Here is a 22,878-nt window from a genome sequence, read left to right as displayed (position 1 = left end):
AAACAAATCCAATTTAATATGGACTAACGAGAGTAAATTGGCATCTGATTAACCAATTCAAAACTGTTTGCTTCTAGTGGGAGCGCTCACAGAATGATGCTGACTAAAGAGGACCGTGCGGCGTCTAAGCTTGGACTGGCTATTTTTACGGTAGGAAAAGAGGCATTTCTCAATCATGTTCAAAACTGGATGGCAGGCTGTATTACAAAAATGAGAATGTTGTCCTACAGTTATACAGAACCTTGATCAGGCCTCGTGCAGGGCATATTGATTTGGGAAGGGTTATAGTGCAGACCCACTCCAATGAAATCAAGGCTTCAAGTTACAATTATGAGGAAAGGTTGTAATAACTTACAGTATATTCCTTTGAACAAGGTTTGATCTAATCAAGAGATTTTAAATGAGAAAGGGATTTGATTGGGTAGACACAGAGAAAATGTCCTCTCATGGAGGATCCAAAACATGGGAGCATAATAAATTAGAGCCAGGCCTTTAAACAGATATTGGAAGGCACTTTTTCACACAAAGGGCAGTGATCAAAGATGGCTAAATCGAGTTGAGATACAGATCAGCATGGAACCTATGACTCTCGTATTGATGTAGTAATGACTCTTGATCATCTAAAAATTGAATATGTAAAGTGAGTTATTCATATTTTGCAGTTGGAATGATAAATTCCTTGTTTCCATTGAAGTTTGGTTTTCAAAATGTGGCCGTGAGAATTTACAAGGGGCCTGTGGTGATTTTGGGTGAATCCCTGTGATCAGTAGCTATTTTTGTGACTCCCAGCACATTTGTACTTCACTAATTTACGAGTACATTGTTTCTGGTACATAGTAATTTTTGCGATAGTGATTTGAGAAGCTGATTCTGCCTTTCCGAAATGAAGTCATAGAGTCTCTGAGAGGGTGCCAATATTAGTTGGAGCTCCTAGGGAGAGGGCTGATACTGGAACAGGTTTTCTGGAAGCCGCAAATAAGTGGTAATTGCTCATAGCAAAGATGTCGGTCATAACAAACGATTCCCAAGAAACCCACACAAGATGATGCCAGTGTATTTGAGGTGCCCTGGGACTGGGCTGTAATTAATTGGGATTTCACACTTGTGTCATGATTTGCTCAATAAAGCCGTTGTATCTCTTATCAACCACTCCTCGCGCAGTCGAGCTTTCAGGTTTTGTGGCATGAAAACTGTCAAACTTCCAAATAATAATCTTTTTGTCCATCAAATTCTTATTCCCAGAAGTTAACCAAACTTCATAGCGAGAAATATCTGGCTTCCTAAGTGGCAGGCAGTAAAGGCCTGACCGAGTAAACTGTAGTTCTGCGTTTTTCCCCAAACACACCCTATCATTCTTCTGTCCAGCATCATCTGAACCTTTCTCTTTGCAGATTTACTTAATAATAGAGGTATCTCACTAGAGCTCACATCTGTACCGTTGAACAGACTAATCCCTGCTATTTTGTAAGCAAGGACTACCCCTTTTGGAAGACGTTAAGCGTGTTATCGTCTCCAAACCTGAAACAGGTAGAGCTTTCATACTCCTTGACCTTCCGCCGGTCAGCCTCATCGACAGACTCCAGGTAGCAGTTAAGCCAATCGATGTCACATGCTGTCGAAGTACGACTGCTGCCCAGAGCTGCGCAGTTGAATGAATCGATCATCAATATATTCATCACTGGATTCAAATTCCTACATGACAGTCACCATCACTGTTTTCAGCCTCAGAAGAATTTGTTTCATGGGTTACTTCAAAAACACGATTTTTTTTGCAGCGGGCAGTTTGTCACTTAATGATACTTGGAATCACATTGATTAACCATTCCCTGTGCATTTCTCTGGTTCAAACACCGATAGTCACCGTCACAGGCTTGCTTTCTGTGTTGACTCTCAAATTGACAAAAGGGACGACCAGTCTCAGACTGCCTGCCAGCAACCCTGTCTTTGTACTGGAATCTTCATCTAATGTTTTGCCAATCTCGAAATACAGCCATCATGGGATCCTTCACCTTTTGTTTCACTGCACAGTTGTCTATATTTGATAAGAAATGGTTGGGAGCGACTGTTTTCCCAGGCATTTGTTTAGAGCAGTGGCCATTTGGTCTAGGAGAGTCGTTTGCATGGAATTGAACCAACGTCAATACTAAAAGTGTTTCAACATGAAAATGCGTGTACAATCAGTAATTTAAATGCCAGAACACTGGGACCAAGCCATATCTTGTTTCTTTCAGGGTAATGTGCCCACAACTCCACTTCGGTGTTCCAATGTTGATATGGTTTTGCCTCTGGAAAAATTTGTGGATAATTAAAGCATGAGATTTTGTATCATCTTTCTACCATTCTGCAACTTAAATTGCCAATAGCAGTATGCTGCTTTTCCCTCCGAGGATAGAGACAAAAGACTTCTTCCACAGCACCAAAGCTTATTGTTCTCCCTCTGCTATCATGTTAATTCTGATCAATGCATATGGCAGAAGGATGAATCCATTGCTAGTCTTCATCTGATGCAGGTTGATTTTTCAAGCCCGCTGAGCAGAGACACAAACTATCCCAGCATATTCCTCCCCAACACGAGTCCTAAAAGCAAATTTCTGCAGATGCCAGTGCTGGCTGACTCTTCATTTTATACAATTGAAGTATAATGAACAAATCTAGCATCTGTTCACCTTGTTATCTTCAAATACTCTGTGTTTAACATGACGCCCTGGGGCCTTGGTTGCCCTGGGGCCCTGGCCGCCCTCGCTGCCTGCAGTATGTGCTGATATTGGGAAGGAGGGGATCGCCAAAGAACACAAATCACCATTATACAGAGGTCACTTCCCCAGTATCCTATAGGATGGGACCTCTAAAATAAATAACTATGTTCAGCTGTGGAATATATTTCAGCAATATTACTAGTCAAACATAATATACATTGCTACAAGATAATTTAGAAATTAAAGCAGTAAAGTGATGGAAATTAATAGGAGGTTTGATGATACCTCAGGATAAATTTGAATAGCCAAGTTCCAACCTAAGACTACTGCCCCAGAAGTTCAACCTGCTTTGTTAACTGTGCCTGTTGTTTATTTTAACATGATATTCCTCCTTTTTCTGTTTCTTTCCAGTATTCATGTTCTTTCTTCTCTTACAGCACCACAAATCTGACCACATCGGGGAATCATCGAGCCAGAAGCGGAAAGCAGAGCAGCAACCTGAGACCCTGAGGTGAGCTGTGGTCAGAGTCACTGTGTTTTGATTTGTCTCATTTCACTTTACTCTTCCTGAAAATGTTGACACTTGTGTAAACAAGAGTGGACAGCTTTTTCTTTATCTTCGGGGGCTGGAATACAGAGTGGAGCAGATTACATACCAGAGTCTTGGGCAGACCGCATCTGGAGCAATGTGTTCAGTTTTCAGCACGCACCTCAGGGAGGGTATATTGGCCATCAAAGTATGGGTTGCAAATTCACCAGAATCATTCTGGGGGTTTAAAGTGTTAAATTGTGAGGATGAGTTGCATAAAATTGGGCTGTATTCCCTCCAATTTAGAAGGTTGAGAGGTGGTCTAATGACATTAAAATTATTAAGGGATCCTTTGATGGGTAATGCTGCTCCCCTGCTACAGTGAGCTAATGAAGAAGTACAGCAACTGTAAGTGATACTAACCCTAAAGCCTCATTGGCCCTCGGGTTGGGTTGATGCCATAGATGTTTACAGAATGGAAACGGGCCCTTTGGCCCAGCTTGTCCACTCGCCCAGTTTTTATCACTAAGCTAGTCCCACATGCCTGCATTTGGCCCATATCCCTCTATACCCACCCTGCATGTAACTGTCTAACCTTTTTAAAGGAAAAAATTGTACCCACCTCTACCACTGCTTCTGGCAGCTCATTCCAGATGCTCACCACCCTCTGTGTGAAGAAATTTCCTCTCTGGTGTCTTTTGTATCTCTCCCCTTAAACATATGCCCTCTAGTTCTAGACTCCTTTACCTTTGGGAAAATATATGCTCCTCATTAATTTATAGACCTCTATAAGATCACCCATAAGCCTCCTACACTTCAGGGAAAAATGTCCCAACCCCTCCTTATAGCTCAGACCAAGTCCTGGTAGCATCCTCGTAAATCTCTGCTCTCTTTCTAGTTTGACAATATCCTTCCTATAATAGGGTGACCAGAACTGAACACAGTATTCCATGTGTGATCTGACTAATGTCTTGTACAACTTCAACAAGACGTTCCAACTCCTGTATTCAATATTCTGACCAATAAAACCTAGCATGCTGCTTCACCACCCTGTCCAGCTGTGACTCCACCTTCAAGGAGCTATGAACCTGTACACCTAGATCTCTTTGTTCTGTAATGCTCCCCAACTCGGTGAGATTTAACCTTTTGCAACAACCTACCATGCGGTACCTTGTCAAAGGCCTTGCTAAAGTCCATGTAGACAACGTCAATTGCACTGCCCTCATCTATCTTCTTGGTTTACCCCTTCAAAAAACCCAATCAAATTGGTGAGACATGACTTTCCCCAAAAGATGTAAAACATCTTTTGACACTGTTCAAAGAAGAGCAGCAGAGTTCTCCTGATGTCCTGGTCAATAATTGTGGAAAATAGCTACCAACTCTCCTACATTAAACAGTGAATATACTTCAGTACTTTAGGGGTATTTAATTGATTGTTAAGCACTTTTAGGTGCTCTGAGGACATGGAAGCTTTCTTTCACATAGCACCACATAGCATCACATAGCCCCATAAAGCATAACACAAGGGTCCTATTGAGAAGGAGTAGGAGGTTGTGGTTGGGTTGGGGGCTGATATAAGGGGTCATGAGAGCCCCCTTCAGAGTCTTGCTTGGGTTCGGAGCCATCCATGCTCTGGGCGTAAATGGAATGGATGACTATGACAAATAATGTGTTTAAAAACAACAATTTTATTGAATATTTAATAATGATTATAATATGACAACTATAGTAATTATAATTAACTTGAAGGCAGGAGGAAGGGTCAGGAAAAGAGAAAATTGTGAAAAGAAAGATAACTTAATTGAAAGGAGAAAGCATTTTATATATATATATATCCGAAGAAAAGAAGGAAGAGATTTGTCTTAAGCAGAAACAATACCCCAATTAGCTTGGTTCCATGACCGTTCCCCTCAATCGATAACACCAAATTGACCTGTCCCACCACAGTGCCCAAATGAATACATACATTAACATCTCCTTGGTACTTATGAGTGGGCACTACAGTCAGTCACTCTGTTCCTGACCCTTCCTCCTGCCTTCAATGGTAATTATTCCATTATGGCTGCAGCAACGAATCCTCAAAGCAATGTTCCTCTTTTTTTTTAATTTAGAGTACCCAATTTTGTTTTCCAATTAAGGGGAAATTTAGCGTGGCCAATTTACCTAACCACATCTTTTTGGGTCGTGAAGGGTGAGACCCACCCAGACACGGGGAGAATGTGCAAACCCCATATGGACAGTGACCCGGGGCCAGGATCAAAACTGGGTCCTCGGCGCCATGAGGCAACAGTGCTACCACCAGCAATGTCCCTCTCAAGGAAAATGTTTAACTCCATTCGAGCCTTTCGAGGCCTGGTACAATCCCTTATCAAATAATGCTCAGCACTTATCGGTACATCTCACAAGCATTGCTAGTCCATACAGACTTTGCGATATCCAAGTTGTTTACACAGCTCTTGATGGTGTTTTCTCATCAATCACGTGTTGTGTCCATATTTTACAGTCATAGATTCATATTTTTGTAAAATCTAGTTGGAATAAACCTTTTCAGATCCCATTGGACTTGCATTTTATTTGCACGTTGCTAAAACCATGGTTAGATTAGCAGAAACAGAATTATTATATTTGAACAAAGACTGATGCATGTGATATAATCCTAACCCATGAATCAAATATTCACACTCAGGCCCCAATTGCATCCACCATGCGGTGATTTTGATAGCATCAATTTTTCTTAGTCATGTATTCGGTATTCCATTTTGGAGGCTGACGGGGGTGTTCCCTCGGAGTGCAGACAGAACCAAGCTTCTGGCCCCACGAGCCTGCCTATACAGGAAGAGAGGGGAGGAGGAGAAGACGAACAGTAATAAGGGACTCTATAGTCAGGGGAACAGATGGGCACGATTGTGGCCGTCAGTGACTCTAGGATGGTGTGTTGCCTCCCTGGTGCCAGGGTCCAGGATGTCATTGAACGGCTGCAGGGCATCCTGAAGGGGAGGGTGATAAGTCAGAGGTCTTGGTACATGTTGGTACCAATATCATATGTAGAATGAGGGATGAGGTCTTCCATCAAGAATTCAGGGAGCTAGGCAGTGGACTTAAAAAGTAGGACTTCTCTGATTGTAATCTATAGATTACTCCCAGTGCTACGTGCTAATGAGTACAGAAATAGGAGAATTGCACAAATGAAATGAAATGAAAATTGCTTATTGTCACGAGTAAAGCTTTAAATGAAGTTACGGTGAAAAGCCCCTAGTCGCCACATTCCGGCACCTGTCCGGGGAGGCTGTTACGGGAATCGAACCGTGCTGCTGGCCTGTTTGGTCTGCTTTAAAAGCCAGTGATTTAGCTGAGTGAGATGAATGCATGGCTTAAGAGTTGATGCAGGAGGAAGGGTTTTAGGTTTATGGATCACTGGAACCGTTTCTGGGGAAGGTGCGACCTGTACAAGAGGGACGGTCTACCTCTGAACCAGAGCGGGACTAACATGCTTGAGGGTGGGTTTGCTAGTGCTGTTAGGAGTTTAAACTAATTTGACAGGGGTGGGGACACAAGAGTGTTAGCAGAATAGGGACACAGCATAACACAGAAAAGCAAACAAGTCAGAGGGAATACAGCTGTATTACGTTTCGAGGAAGTAAGACCAGGCTGGATGGCCTCTACTTTAATGCCAGGTGTATTACAGGTAAAGGATGCCTGTTTAACTCACTTTGCTGGACAGCTGGTTCATGACACAAAGCGTCAGCAGCGCTGATTCAATTCCTGTACCGGCTGAGGTTACTCATGAAGGCCCTGCCTTCTCACTTGAGGTGTGATGATCCTCCGGTTAAATCACCACCAGTCAGCTCTCTCCCTCAAAAGGGGAAAGCAGCCTATGGTCATGTGGGACTATGGCGACTTTAATAATCTTTATTAGTATCACAAGCAGGCTTACATTAACGCTGCAATGGTGTTGCTGTGAAAATCTCCGAATCACCACATTCCAGCGCCTGTTCGGGTGTATTGAGGGAGAATTCAGAATGTCCAATTCGCCTAACAAGCACGTCTTTCGGGACTTGTGGGAGGCAACCGGAGCACCCAGAGAAAAGCCATGCAGACTCTGCACAGACAGCGACCCAAGCAGTAAGTGAACCCGAGACCCTGGTGCCATGAAGCAACAGTGCTAACCACTGTGCTACCGTGCCGCCCGTAAATCTCCAAGTTTGGATGAATTGTGTCCCAGGCTGCTGTGGGAGGCAAGGGATGAGATTGCAGAGGCTCTGACCCAAAGCTTTAATCCCTCACCGGCCACGGTGAAGGTGCCAGAGGACTGGAGAACAGCTAATGTGGTTCCACTATTTAAGAAGGCTTGTAGAGATAAGCCAGGGAACTACAGACCAATGAGTCTCACATCAGTGATCGGGAAACTATTGGAGAAAATTCTGAAGGAGAGAATCTATCTCCACTTGGAGAGGCAAGGTTTGATCAGGGATAGTCAGCATAGCTTTGTCAGAGGTAAATCATGCCTAATAAATTTGATTGACTTTTTTGAAGAGGTGACCAGGTGTGTAGACGATGGTAGTGCAGTTGGTTTGGCTAATATGGATTTCAGCAAAGCCTTTGACAAGGTCCCACGTAGAAGATTCACAAAGAAGGCAAATGCACATGAGATACAGGATAATTTGATGAATTCAAAATGAGCTCACTTGTAGGAGGCAGAAGGTGATGACAGAAAGCAGCTCTAGTGACTGGAAGCCACAGGGATCTGTATTGGGTCCCCTGTTATTCATCATCTAAAAACTACGTCGATGACTATGTGGGGGGTAAGATGAGTAAGTTTGCGGATTACACAAAGACTGGTTAACAGTGAGGTTGAGTGTCTTGGGTTACAGGAAGATGGTCAAATGGACAGAAAAGTGGTAGATGTAATTTTGCCCTGAAAATTGAGGTGATGTACTTTGGATGGAGAAATTTAACAAGGAAATATTCAATGAAGGGCGTGACACCGGGAAGTTCCGAGGAACAAAGGGACCTTGGCCTGTTTGTTCAAAGATCTCTGAAGGCAGAAGGGCAGATTAATAGGGCGGTGAAGTAGGCACATGGGACACTTGCCTTTATCAATCAAGGCATAGATTAAAAAGCAGGGAGGTCATGTTGGAGTTGGATAGAACTTTGGCGAGGCTGAAGCTGGAGTACTGAGTGCATTTCTGATACCCATATTATAGGAAGAATGTGACTGCACTGGAGGGGGTGCAGAGGAAATTCCCCATGATTTTGCCTGGGATGGAACATTTAATTTATGAAGAGAGGATAGGCTTGGATTGTTTTCGCTGGAGCAGAGACCAAGGTGTGACTCGATCGAGGTGTACAAGATTATGAGGGGCATGGACAGGGTGAATAGGGAGCAACTGTTCTCCTCAGTCATGCGGGGACATAAGTTCAAGGTGAGGGGCAGGAGGTTTAGGTGGGATGTGAGGAAAGGCCTTTTTATCCAGAGGGTGGTGAGGGTCTGGAATGCACTGCCTGTGAAGGTGGAAGAGACGGGTTGCCTCACATCCTTTAAAAAGTACCTGGATGAGCACTTGGCACTTCATAACATTCAATGATATGGGCCAAATGCTGCAAATGGGATTAGGTAGGTAGGTCAGGTGCTTTTCATGTGTTGGTGCAGACTCGATAGGCCGAAAAACCTCGTCAATCTGTTTTCTGTGCTACATTATGTTGCTCGAACAGAAATACACTGAGATTTAGCAATGCCCACTTTTAATTGATTTACATGATGTGGAGATGCCGGCGTTGGACTGGGGTGAGCACAGTAAGAAGTCTTACAACACCAGGTTAAAGTCCAACAGGTTTGTTTCAAACACGAGCTTTCGGAGCACGGCTCCTTCTTCAGGTGAATATTTTATATTTTGACAGGTATACTTTGACAGGTATTCACCTGAAGAAGGAGCCGTGCTCCGAAAGCTCGTGTTTGAAACAAACCTGTTGGACTTTAACCTGGTGTTGTAAGACTTCTTAATTGATTTAGTTCTGGCAACTGTTAGACATTATAACCATATTTCCCACAAATTCCTGTAATTGTTCCTTTTTCCTATATTGTACATTAATTCATGTGATGGTAAATATTCATCAATATTCGTTGACCAATTCTGACAGATGTTTAGAGGGTAAAACAAAATGTTTTGGAAACCGGGCCTGGATTTTCGTTTCCATAATATTTTTTTTCTATAGTTCCGAATACATAATCTCCCAAATTTACAGCATTTGCACTGCTGTCCCAAATCAATCTTGTGTTTTCTACCCGATGTATTGTCAGTGGTCCATAATTTAACACACTTTGAGCTCTCAAGTCCTGGCTGGTATTCCTTTGGTTAAAATATCTTAATTTACTCTTTTTAGGTTTTGCATCTCTACCTCCATAGAGGTTAAATTCAAACTATTAATTTGTGATGCCCATGTTAAATACTGTGGTACCGTCATTAGCTAGATTCCTTCCCCCTCGAATTCATCATCGGCAGTACCAGCTCATGGTGCATATTATGAAACAATATTTTCCCAGTGGTATTAACATTAAACTATTCTGTTAAATGTTGTTTTCATAGGACAAGATCTTATCTCCTCTCATTTCTTGTCTCATCCTTGTTCTTGATCACTTTTTCTTCCTTTAAAATGTGTGGAGAACTTTCCCTACATTTCTCACTTGTAGATCACCTCATTTAATAATAAAATCAAATCAGAAATGGACTTAAAAGATTCTCAAGCTCCCCCTTTACCTGTATCTACTTTGTGGATAATTCTCAGTGTTCTTACTCCCAAGCCTTTACTTATTCAAATCAAAATTCTCCCCCCCCCCCCCCTATTTTACTTTGACAGGTATTCTAAGTGAGGCACCCCATTAATTGTTATTGTATCTCTTTCATGGGCTCCGGAGAAATTTTACAATCTAATAAAATATTCTCCTCATATATTTGTGATAAGTTGACCACACAAAGGTAGTCAAGGTGCGTTGTTAATAAAGTAAATTTTCTTTAATAGGGCGGCATGGTTGCACAGTGGTTAACACTGCTGCCTCATAGCGCCAGGGTTCGATTCTGACCTCGAGTGACTGTGGAGTTTACACATTCTTCCCATGTCTCCGTGAGTTTCCTCCGGGTGCTCTGGTTTCCTCCCACAGTCCAAAGATGTGCAAGGCAGGTGGATTGGCTATGCTAAATTCCGCTAGTGGGATTACAGGTGGGGGATTGGATTGGGCCTAGGTAGTGTGCTCCTTCAGAGGGTTGGTGTAGACTCCTTCTGCACTGTAGTGATTCTGTATAAAAATAACAAAGTTTAAAAAACAGTATGGACTACAGAACCGAGGCGGCTAGTTAAACATCGAAATAACAGTAACTGAATAAAATTAAAACTAACAGCAGTTAAATATAAGTATACACTGGTGGCAACTAATGACATCATAGCCCTTACTGATGACATCAGCAATGGATTTAAATAAGATGCATAATAATCGCTATAGCAGTGTTCTTCAAAGTTGGGGGCGGGACCTGCGGGTGTGTCGCGGGCGGGTATCGGGAGGGTCGCGGAGCCGTTGTCCGCGGCACTCCCGATCGCGCAAATCCCCGCGCAGCAGCCGGCTTTTCATAACGCTGGCTGCAAGCGGCCGCGAACATGTTTTAAAAAATTCGGCCACACTGCGCATGCGCGCACGATGATTGGCGTGCATGCGCGCCTATAATCGGCACGCATGCGCAGTGCGGCCGCTTTTTTTTTAAAGGGTTCCAGCTTTTTGCTTTACACGCTCTAGTGATTTTTATTCATTTAATTCTTTTTTTTCCATTTTTTTTTTCCACTCATTTTATTTTTTTTACAAGTTCGGGGGGGGGGGGGGTGGTTTATTTGATAGAATTTTACAGGAAACAAGTTCAGAACTTTGGACAGATGGAGACTCCATACTTTTCGACACAGGAAGGCTTCACCTTCATCCAACAGGTTCCATTGGAGGAGCGTGTATGAGAGCCAAAGAGACCCAAAACCATTTCCTCCATTTTTTTTCAGCAGCAAACCAGGTAAGAGAAAATGGTGGGTCGCGAAGGTCGGCCGGGTTGGGCCCCGAAGGTTGGCCGGTTGGTAAAAATGGGTCCCCGGAAAAAAAGTTTGAAGAACACTGTACTATAGCACTTCTCCCCTCCCCCCCTCTTAAATTTTAATCCCGTTTAAAGACAGGAATACAATTAAACTAATGCCTTAATTATACTTTAGTGTTTCAGGAGCTATGCGATTATGCTGTGACTCCATCAACTCTGGTGATGCTGGACTTAGTTCAACTGAACTTGTGGGCGCGGAAGTAGGTTGAGTATCTGTGCATGAGTGTCCCTCTCCTGAAGTAGTGTCCACTAGAAGTTCTGGTACAACAGAAGCACTTCTTGTTGAAGTTCCACAGCCGCATTTCCTTCTATTATCTAGAACTTTTGCTGTCTCCGAGTCATGGCGTTGACGATATAATCTTGATGCCTATGAACAACTCTTCCATTGTTCAATTTCACTAAAAAAAATGGACCACTTCAGTTAAGAATAACTCAAGTAGCCAGTGCTGGTTACTGTCAAAATTCCTGATATAAATGTGTCTCAGCGTAATAATCCTGCCTCCTGCTTTTCTTGTCTCCTTCCACTTTTGTTTTGACATCTGGATGCAGTAGATCCACTGAGACTGTGGTCTTTTACCCATCAATAATTCAGCCGGTGAGAGTCCCGTAGTTGTTTTGTGTGATACGATATTGAAATAAGAACCTTGAGAGCTTGGTCTCTAAAGTATCACCTGACATTCTCTTCAATCCTTCCTTCAATGACTGAATAGCTCGCTCTGCCAAACCATTTGAAAGCTGGATGAAAAGGTGTGGTGTACACATGGTGTAATCCTTTGCAAAAACTCTTGGAACATTCTAGATGCAAAACCAATGGGTTTCTCTGATCCATCCTTCATTTTTTTTTTTAAATTTAGAGTACCCAATTAATTTTTTCCAATTAAGGGGCAATTTAGCATGTTCAATCCACCTACCTTGCACATCTTTGGGTTGTGGGGGGCGAAACCCACGCAAACACAGGGAGAATGTGCAACTCCACGGACAGTGACCCAGAGCCGGGATCGAACCTGGGACCTCAGCGCCGTGAGACTGCAGTGCTAACCCACTGAGCTACCGTGCTGCCCATGATCCATCCTTCATTACGTGAGAAACTAGTGGCGCCTACACCGTAGATGAGACATCATGTGATAGATTAAGTTCCGTGTCTGGATCAAAATGGGACGAGCAGATATTTTGATTGCAGCAGCACTTTTGCATCTTTAAAAGCTGTCTTTTGTGCAAACTCCCCACTTCCATTTTGTTTCTTTGTGTAGAAGTAGGTACAGTGGAGCCAGTAGTGTAGATGAGTCTGGTAACAATTTTCCATAATAGTTCATCAAACCTACAATGACCCGAGCTCAGTCACCAGCCTGGGCTCTGGCGCTTCCTTAATCGTTCGAACATTCCTTCCACAGGAGAGAAGCCTTGTGCAGTGATTCTGTGGCCTAGATACTGCACGCTCCGTGTTTGAAAAGGGAACTTGCTCCCTTTTCAAACACGTCCTGCCCCTGAAAAACCTTTAAAACGTTGATCCAGGTTGCTGAGGTGCTCCTTCACAGCATTTTTTAAAAATGTATTTTATTACAAACGTATTAAAAACAGGTGACAGAGAATAAACACTCTGGGAAACATAATTCCCAGCAATCAACTATACAGTCTGTACAGATTTTTCTCCCCTTTTTCACCAGCCCCCTCCCCTGTGATGAACAACCCCTCAAACACGGTCACAAACATCTCCCCCACCTTTCCTCAAACACCTCTGAAGAGCCCCTTAACTCACACTTTATCTTCTCTAATCGCTGGAAGTTGCACAGGTCACCCAGCCTAGCCGCTACCCCTGGTGGCGATGCCGACCGCCACTCCAGCAAAATTCGCCGCCGTGCAATCAGATACGCGAGGGCCAAAACATCGGCTTTCCTCCTCTCCATGAGCTTTGGCTTCTCTGAAACCCCAAATATTGCCACCAAATGGTAGGGGCCACCTCCTGCACTAAATGGCTAAGACCGCGAACACTCCCACCCAGAATCTTCCCAATTTTTCATGACCCCAAAACATGTGCGCATGATTCGCTGGCCCCCACCCACACCTCTCTCACTCATCTGCTACCCCATAAAAGAACCCACTCATTCTCGTCCGACTCATATGCACCCTGTGCACCACCTTAAACTGTACCAGGCTCATCCTTGCACAAGAGGAGGTCCCGTTTACCCTACGTAGTACCTCACTCTACACTCCCAACTGATCTACCCATTTCTCCTTGATCTTCCCTCCCCTTCTACATCCGGAAGCAGGAGCCGCTCCAGCAGGGTGCATCCCAGCACCTAGGGAACCACCTCCTGACCTTTCGCGCAAAATCCCTAACCTGCAGATAGCTGAACTCATTCCTCCTCGCAGCTCCACCCTCTCCCTTAGCTCCTCCAGACTGGCAAACCCTTCCTCCAAATACAGATCCCTCACCTTGACCAGCCCCACTTCCCTCCACCTCCTGTATACACTATCCACCCCCCCCCCCCCCCCCCCCCCCCCCCCCGGCTCAAACCCATGATTCTCGCACAACGGCGTTAGCACTGACATCCCTTCCACCCTAAAATGCCTCCACTGATCCATATCTTCACTGTGAACTGCACCACCAGGCTCCTTGAATACCTACTCAGAGCCATTGGCAAACCTGCCGTCACCATAGCCCTCAAACTAGACCCTTTACAAGATTCCTCCTCCATTCTAACCCACTCTCCCCCATTTCATCCCACCACCGCCGCACCTGTCCACGTTCACCGCCCAATAATAATGAAGCACTTTCGGCAACACCAACCCCATCCTGCCTCTGCCTCTGTAGCAGGGTCCTCCCCACCCTTGTCACCTTCCCACCCATACATGTCAGAAATGATCGTGTCCACTTTCCGAAAAAAGACCTTTGGTATAAAGATCGGGAGAGCTTGCAAGATAAACAGAAACCTAGGCAGAATATTCATTTTCACCACTTGGAACCCTCCCCGCCATGTTAAGTGCAGTGTATCCCACCTCTCAAAATCCTCCCTCACCCTCCTCCACCAGCTTCGTTAAGTTCCACTTATGGAGCCTCGTCCATTCCCTCGCTACTTGAATCCCCAAATAACTAAGCCTATCCCTCACTACCGTAAATGGCATCCCCCCTAAATTAGCCCGCTGTGCCAGCTCGTTCGCCGGGAATACCTCGCTTTTCCCTACATTCAGCTTGTACTGAGAACCCTACAAAACTCCCCAGCAGGCCCATAATCATTCCCATACTCTCCAACGGATCCGAAACATACAGCAAGAGGTCATCTGCATAGAGCAACACCCGATGCTCCCTCTGTCCCCTCATAATCCCTCGCCACTCTGGCGACCCCCTGAGAGCCATCGCCAATGGCTCTACGGCCAGCGCAAACAACAGCGGTGACAACGGGCACCCCTGCCTCGTACCTATGTGTAAGTCAAAGCTTTGTGAGCTCATATCATTTGTCCTCGTCCTTGGTGCCACATACAGCAATCTTACCCATGCCGCAAATCTCGGCCCAAACCCAAACCTTCCCAAAACCTCTAACAAGTACCACCACTCCACCTGATCAAATGCCTTCTCCGCGCCCATGGACACAACCACCTTCAGTACCAGAGCCCCCGATGGATTAGTCACCAAATTCAACAGCTATCTTTTATCCATCGCGAGCTGCCTGCCCTTCACGAAGCCTGTCTGACCTTCTGCCACCACCCCGGGGACACACTTCTCCGCCACCCCGCCCCGCGGCACCAACTTAGCCAATACTTTCACATCCGTGTTCAATAGTGTTATAGGTCCATACGACACACATTCATAGAACATAGAACAGTACAGCACAGAACAGGCCCTTCGGCCCTCGATGTTGTGCCGAGCAATGATCACCCTACTCAAACCCACGTATCCACCCTATACCCATAACCCAACAACCCCCCACACCCTTAACCTTACTTTTAAGGACACTACGGGCAATTTAGCATGGCCAATCCACCTAACCCGCACATCTTTGGACTGTGGGAGGAAACCGGAGCACCCGGGGGAAACCCACGCACACACGGGGAGGACGTGCAGACTCCACACAGACAGTGACCCAGCCGGGAACCGAACCTGGGACCCTGGAGCTGTGAAGCATTTATGCTAACCACCATGCTACCGTGCTCCACGGAGTCCTTCCCCTTTTTCGGGATTAGTGTGATTACTGCCTACGTCATCGTTTCCGGCAACTCGCCATTCTCCAGAACTTCATTAAATGCCCCCAACAGATGCCAGGTCCGTCGAAAATTCCTTATAAAATTCTGCTGGGTACCCATCCGTTCCAGGGGCCTTCCCTGACTTCAAACCCCTGATAATATCCAGCACCTCCCTCAGCCGCAGGGGCTCCTCCAACGCCTGCCTCTTTGCTTCCTCCACCTGGGGAAATTCAAGCTTGCCCAGAAACGAACCCCATGTCCCCCTCCTCTCCTCCTGGTTCTTCCTCATAAAGATCCTGGTAATACTCTCTAAAAGCCTCATTTATCTTCCCTGGCTCTGACACCACATCCCCAGTCTGGATCGTAAATATTTTCCTGGACACGGCCTGCCTCTGCAGCTGGTGCGCCAGTAAGCGGCTCACCTTGTCCCCATGCTCATATTGCACCCCCATTGCCCCACGCAGTTGACCTACCGCCCTCCCTGTTGTCAGCCTGTCAAACTGCCCCTGTAACTTTTTCATCCTCGCCAATCCCTCCCTCGAATATTCCCTGTCCACCTCCACTACCTTGCTCATGGGACAGTCATGTTCCTCCCTCCTGACCCTATCCGCACAAGCCTTAAACAAAATAATTTCTCTCTTTCCCCCCCCCCCCCCGACCACTGTCTTCAGTGCTTCCCAAAAAATGGCCGCCGACACCTCCCCATTCTGATTCAACTCCACATACTCCTTAATCGCCGCCCGAACCTTATCACAAAAACCTCCATCCACCAACAACCCCGAGTCAACCCTCCACCCCGGCCTCTGCTCTCGTCCCAATCTAAACCGAATCTCCAGCCAGAGGGGCGCATGGCCCGAGATAACAATCCCTGCATACTCTGCCCCCTCCACCCCAACCAAAATCTCCCGACTCACTACAAAGTAATCAATCCTCAAATACACCCTATAGACATGCAAAAATAAGGAATACTGCCTCCCCCTGGGTTCTAAAAGTGCCACTGATCCACCATACCCATCCTCTCCATAACCCCCCCCCCCCTTGCCATTCGTACCCTTCCCATCAACTTGGGGCTTGACCTATCCACCCTCGGCTCTAGGACACAGTTAAAATCTCCTCCCATGATCAACTGGTGCATGGCTAAATCCGGGATTGCTGCCAGCAACCCCCTCATAAAAGCCACCTCATCCCAATTTGGGGCATACACATTTACCAACACCACCGGTGCCCCTTCCAATACCCAACTCACAATCATATATCTCTCATTTTTTTTGCTCATTAAAATCACCATTCCCCTCTATTTCGAATCAAACCCTGAGTGAAAAACCTGACGACCCACCCCTTCCTTAACCTAACCTTGTCCTTCACACGGATGTGTGTCTCCTGCAGAAAGACCACCCCCACTTTCAAGCTCCTGAGGTGTGCAAACACCCACGACCTTTTAACCAGCCCATTCAGTCCCCGGACGTTCCATGTTACCAACCTTACCGGAGGCTTGTGCTTCCAATCCCCTCTATCATCTGTCATCTTCCCTGCTTAACTTCCACTCTGTACCTAGTCCATCCCAGGTGGTCCTTTTCTCCGCCCATATCCATGTCATTTCTCACCCCCTACCTCGGCCACCCCTCTCTGCCTTCTTCCACCATCACCTCACTTCCGTCCACCAGCATAACCTGCGAGCGCAGTAGCAGCCCCTGCCCCAAGGCACTTACCAATTACCTCTTTTCCCCTCCCCTCCCTGACCCCTCAGCTCAAGGAGGAAAGCGCCCTGTTGACCTTGCCCTCCCCCACCCAAACAAAGACTTCTGAACTCCAGGCAGCCTTCTCCAAAAGCAAACAAACAACTGTTACAGGTCCCAGAAAACAGGAGGGGACAGGAACATCCATCCCCACATAAACTTTCCATCCTTACAGTCCCAACAGTAAACAACAAACCTCCCCCCCCCCCACCCCAAAAAAAAGATGAACATTCCCCAATCCCTACCTCCACTTCAAACATGCTCCCAACCATTACAAAGTGCCAGCACCCCAGTCCCAAGCATTGTCCGCTCAGTTCTCCCCCCAGGTTATGCTCCTAATGAAGTCTTCAGACACTCTGGGGTCTCTAAATAAAACTCCCGGGCCTCTGAACATTACCCATAATTTTGCCGGGTAGAGCACCACAAACCTGATCTGCCGCCGGAACAGCACCACCTGGCCTTGTTGAAGACTTGCCCGTCACTTTGCTAACTTGGCTTCAATGTCCTGATAAATCCAGACCCTATTCGCTCTTCCAGTCACAGGTACGCTTCTCCCTGGTCCACCGCAGAATCTTCTCTCTCTTCAAATTGATGTGATATTGGCGTTGGACTGGGGTGAGCAGAGTAAGAAGTCTTACACCACCAGGTTAAAGTCCAACAGGTTTGTTTCAAACATGAGCTTTCGGAGCACTGCTCCTTCTCAGGTGAATGCCTCCACACCTAAAACACTCCACTGTCTTCATCTTTTTACTTGCAACTTAGTTTTCTCCTTGATGCAGTGCACCTGCCTGAGTGTGCCATTGGCCCTCTGAATATCTTTTGCATTATTGGCAGCCAAATCCATGTCCTGAGAAATTTCTAGGGCCTTCTTAAAGTAAGTGTTTGGGGGTCTTCTTAATGCATTGTGACTTCTCCCAGCCAACACCATGTGAATGTTGTCCTTGTTAATGGCATAAAGTAGTCTGTCCTCGAGCATGTCTTTCAAAAGTGCCCCAAACTCATTGTTCAGAGATCTGGTGCAAATCAGCAACAAATGTAGCTACTGTCCAGTCTTCCGAAATCACGATGGAATTTGAAACGTAGTTACTGAAGGCTTAAGAGTGTTGTGATTCTGAACGAGTATAACTAAATCTGCAAATGAAATGTCCTGATTTCCGTGGTGTAGCTAAATTTCTCACTAGCTCATATGCCATTTGCCCACACACAGAATTGAGTGGCTTTCTAGCCTCTTCTGTGATCCCATTTGCCAAGATGTTCCATCCTTTCCCACATAATAATCTTTATTGTTGTCACAAATAGGCTTACATTAACACTGCAATGAAGTTACTGTGAAAAGCCCCTGGTCGCCACATTCCAGCACTGTTCGGGTACACGGGGAGAATTCAAATTACCCAACGGCACGTCTTTTGGGGCTTGTGGGAGGAAACCTGGAGCACCCAGAGGAAACCCACGCAAATACGGGAAAATGTGTAGACTCTGCACAGACAGTGGCCTAAGCCAGGATCGAACCTGTGACCCTGGCACTGTGAAGCACAGTGCTAACCACTATGCGACCATGCGCATATTCAATCCAGTTTATTATTTTCCACAAACTCGCTGTTCGACCCAAATAAAGCCAATGGTACTGCTAACTTGTTTCTGTTGGTAAACTTAGCAAAACTCTGTATTGAACATGCTGAAACTTGAATTCTTTTTCGTTCTTGTCCCCAAACTTGACATCAGTAGGATGAATAACCTCCTTCTGCACTGTAGTGATTCTATATCAAAATAATGAAGTTTAAATACAGTTGACTCAACAGGAGCAGCTAGCTAAACATCAAAATAAACTACTGAAAGAACCAGAACCAACGGCAGTTAAATAAAATACACAGGCAACAACTAATGATATCACAGCACGTACTGATGGAAGATGGATAATAATAACACTAACAATATTAAACATAAATCGAACATTTCTGTTCGGGCGTGACATATTTGCTTGTTTGTCTTTTATCTTGGGTGGCATCTAGTTTCCTAGAAGTCACTTGCTAACTTAAGCTGCAGGTCCCCAACCACAATATTATGCCAAATCCAAACAGCAGTGTTGTTGCCCAACAGGTTTGTTAAGTGTTCAGTATATTTCTTCCAAAAACAAACTTTATTTTGATACCTATCAACCACCTAGACTGCTTTTCCATGAGCTATTTTTTTTTTTTGAAAATTAGAGTTGAACAATTTCAATTCTTGTTCCCAGGCCTGGTCACTCTGAAAAGTCATTGTATTTCCCATTCCATCCATGTCACAATCTAAGGGGCTGTTTAGCACAGGGAAAGCAGACCAAGGCAGGCCAGCAGCATGGTTCAATTCCCATACCAGCCTCTCCGAACAGGCGCTGGAATGTGGCGGACTAGGGGCATTTCACAGTAACTTCATTTGAAGCCTACTTGTGACAATAAGCAATTTTCATTCATTCATTTTCATTTATTGTGATTCAAGTTTTGAAACTCCTATGCAAAATTTCGATCTAGCGGGAGATCGCACACATACACATTACACACGCTATATTGTGGAAGCTTCTGCCTACTATACCATTCTTACAGCATTTAACAATTTAAAACTCGGTCAAAACAACAAAATAGCACATACTTGTATTTAAAACAATGGAATAAATTACATAATTGGTCTTGTTTCTTCTTCAAACAAACTAATTCAAAACTAAATAAAAGGATTAATTTGCACAATATAACTTCACATTCGCAAAACATATTCCAACAAATTTCAAGCAGTGGGGGTTAGGTCACAGGGGAGAATGCATCTTGAGGTTTTCACCTAGAATAACAATTGAATTGACAAAAGTTCACTTTGTTCCAGAGTGTCATTGCATATCTCTCAAGGGGTGTTCCTTCTCTTTCTGTTTGAGGAAAGTGCTTTAGTAATTACAATACAGCCACTTAAACTACACAATATTAATAACATACATGTTTTTACTTTTATTGTCTTTTCCAACACCATTTTAACATTGTGGTGCTTATAACTTATTTCCTCCTAACCCTTCTCTGACTCTTGACTTTGCCAAGCTTTCCCTTCCACAGGCCTCTGCATACTGGTTTTTAATATATTCCACCTTTCCTGCCCAATGGTAGCAGATTATTTTCCATTCCCTTCTCCCTTCACTCTCCACTTGGAGCTAATGTTCTGTAATTGCACACTGTCCTTCCTTTTCTCTTAAAAGATTTGCCAATTCTTCTTTCTGTATCCATCTATCTGTTTCATTAGCCACGTTAGTTTTATACTCCAGCTGTTACTCCTGATCTCGCCCTACTTTTATTTCCATCTGGCTCTCTAATCTCAGACATCTCTCCCGTGGTACTGACAACCAGACTGCTTTTAACGGCCTTGATTTACCCGCATCAGCCTCCAAGGACTGAAGCATTGGAATGTGTCAAATCCACCTCTCCTTCAGGGGAAACTTAGCTTTAAGATTCTTGGGCTCTGTAGCCCCATCCATGTTCATCTTCAGGTTCCTGGCAACTCAAAATTTGTGAGGAATAATTTGTTTTTTGCACCACATAGGGAGACCCCATCCTGTCTGTATCAAGTTCCTTTTGGGACCATGCTCTCAATGTAACAGGAATGAGTGACTATGACAACTCCTGTTTATAAACAACAATTTTATTGTATCATGATTATGTCTGATTATAAAAATAATGTTTAAGAAAAAGATATAGGGCAGTACGGTGGTGCAGTGGTTAGCATTGCAGCTTCACAACGCTGAGGTCCCAGGTTTGATCCCAGCCCTGGGCCACTGTCTGTGGGTTTTGCTCCCACAATCCAAAGATGTGCAGGGTAGGTGGATTGGCCATCCTAAATTGCCCCTTAATTGGGGGAAAAAATGATTGGGTACACTAAATTTTACAAAGAAAAAGATAATTATAGAAAGGTGAAAGCACAGATCAGAAGAATGGAAGAAAACAATAATCCCAATTTGGTCTGTCTCACAACAGCTCCCCAAATTGGTACATATCCCCTTAATACATATATTACCAAGCTGCAGAGCAACCTTGTGGGTGGGTACTACGGTCAATCACTCTGTTCTGACCCTCCTGTCATGGTGGCTCCTGCAATGTGTCTTCAAATTAACATTCCCTCTTAATCCAAATTTTTGGCTCCATTCTAGCCAATGCTTTCCCAAAACAAGGCTTTTATCACCACTTCTCTGGCAGTACAAGGCTATGCAAACTTTGTACTATCCAAGTTGTTTATAGTTCTATAAATGTTGTTCTTCGATGTTTTCTCATCAGCCATCGATAGGTGTTGTGTCCATCAATCAAACTTCATCGTATGCTTCAGGTGACTACCCCATAAGGTTACTCATTATCCTGGTTTGTAATGCAAGGGTCACGGAATGCTGTTTTTAAAAAAAAACTTGTGCCAAACAGAAGACAACTTATTTTAGTAGTCAGTGCTAGCTATGTGTGACCAGTCTGACAACAATGTGTGGGAGCTACTACTGATTATTTTGGATTAATTAATCAAGGCACAATCATGGTTATGATAAATGTCTAGCAAGAAAGATTTAATACAAAATGACTTTAATGTTCACTATAGGCTTGAAATCAAGAGCAAATCAGAAATAAAAATGCAAAATACAAAAATTAGTTGCTGTAGGTCCTACAGTAGTGTCTGACTGATTTCCAGATGAACAAATGGGGTCCGTGGAAGCATGTGTACGCTCAGTTTCTCAGTCTGTTTGTCCCACGTAGGTGTGAAGGCCGGAAGCGACACAAGAAAGGGAAAAAGAGCAAAAAGGAAAGAAGAAAAGGGAAAAAAGAACAAGCATAGGAACCATGCAAAATCACCACCACATTCATCAACCCATCGAGATAGGTAAAGAGGGGTGGGGGAAGATAACAGAGCAAGAAGTAAGCTATTCAAAAAGGGATGGGGTGACTCCCAACTTTTCATAAGCAGAAATGATTAGAACTGGAAATTTCTTTAAACATTTCCTTTTGCATGACATTACCGTATGCATTTGAGTGGCAAACTGTACTGTTGCTCAGTATAGCTGCAATGAGTTTAACACCAAAATAAGATTTAGATTTGTCACGTGTACTGAGGTTTTCTGAATGCTGGCCAGGCAGATTGTTCCACATGAAAAACATCGGACATGATAAATACACTGTTTATGCGTGTTTAGTAAGTGAGTGATCTGACCTGTTAAATAACAAACTTATAACAAAAATGGTTGGCATTTTAAAAATATAGTTGTGGCCAGCTTAGGAAATGAAATATATTTAGAATGTGCCTGTTTGCACCCAGACAAGAGGCTTCTCTTCAAGGCATGCACAAACAATCAAAATTGAGCAGGAATTAATTAGGGCGATCTATATTTGTGTGGGATGGGGCAACACATCTAGATGAATGTATTTAAACCAAAAAAAAAATCCATGGCAATGCAATTTGTCCTCGGGGAGGATAGAGAACCTAGTGAAGTATACTTCATCCGATGCCGGTATCTATGTATTACATTGTGTAATGGTGTTGCCCCATTTTCTTTTCAAGTACTTAATGATCTTTTGAGCTGCTCAGAAAAATACTTTAGTCACATGTACCAAGGTGCAGTGAAAACAAAATCC

The 22,878-nt window shown here is 44.4% G+C and overlaps 1 protein-coding gene across 5 annotated transcripts in view; it reads left to right on the top strand.

The window, feature by feature from the left end:
• The window catches only part of c10h1orf35 (chromosome 10 C1orf35 homolog), a 47,093-nt gene that overhangs the window by 22,702 nt on the left and 1,513 nt on the right, over window positions 1-22,878 (top strand). Inside the window, exons 5-8 of one of the 5 annotated variants that reach the window (XM_038808876.1) lie at window positions 78-150; window positions 3,134-3,207; window positions 11,464-11,548; window positions 22,006-22,129. In XM_038808876.1, coding sequence (XP_038664804.1) covers window positions 78-150; window positions 3,134-3,207; window positions 11,464-11,548; window positions 22,006-22,011 — 238 coding nt within the window. In that variant the 3' untranslated portion in view covers window positions 22,012-22,129. The other 4 variants (XM_038808873.1, XM_038808874.1, XM_038808877.1 and 1 more) reach the window with 4 other exon arrangements.

Source organism: Scyliorhinus canicula, chromosome 10, assembly GCF_902713615.1.
Source record: "Scyliorhinus canicula chromosome 10, sScyCan1.1, whole genome shotgun sequence".
In the NCBI taxonomy this organism is placed as follows: domain Eukaryota; kingdom Metazoa; phylum Chordata; class Chondrichthyes; order Carcharhiniformes; family Scyliorhinidae; genus Scyliorhinus; species Scyliorhinus canicula.
The sequence above is the reverse complement of the archived record's forward strand: the minus strand, read 5'-3'. Positions and strand labels throughout refer to the sequence as shown.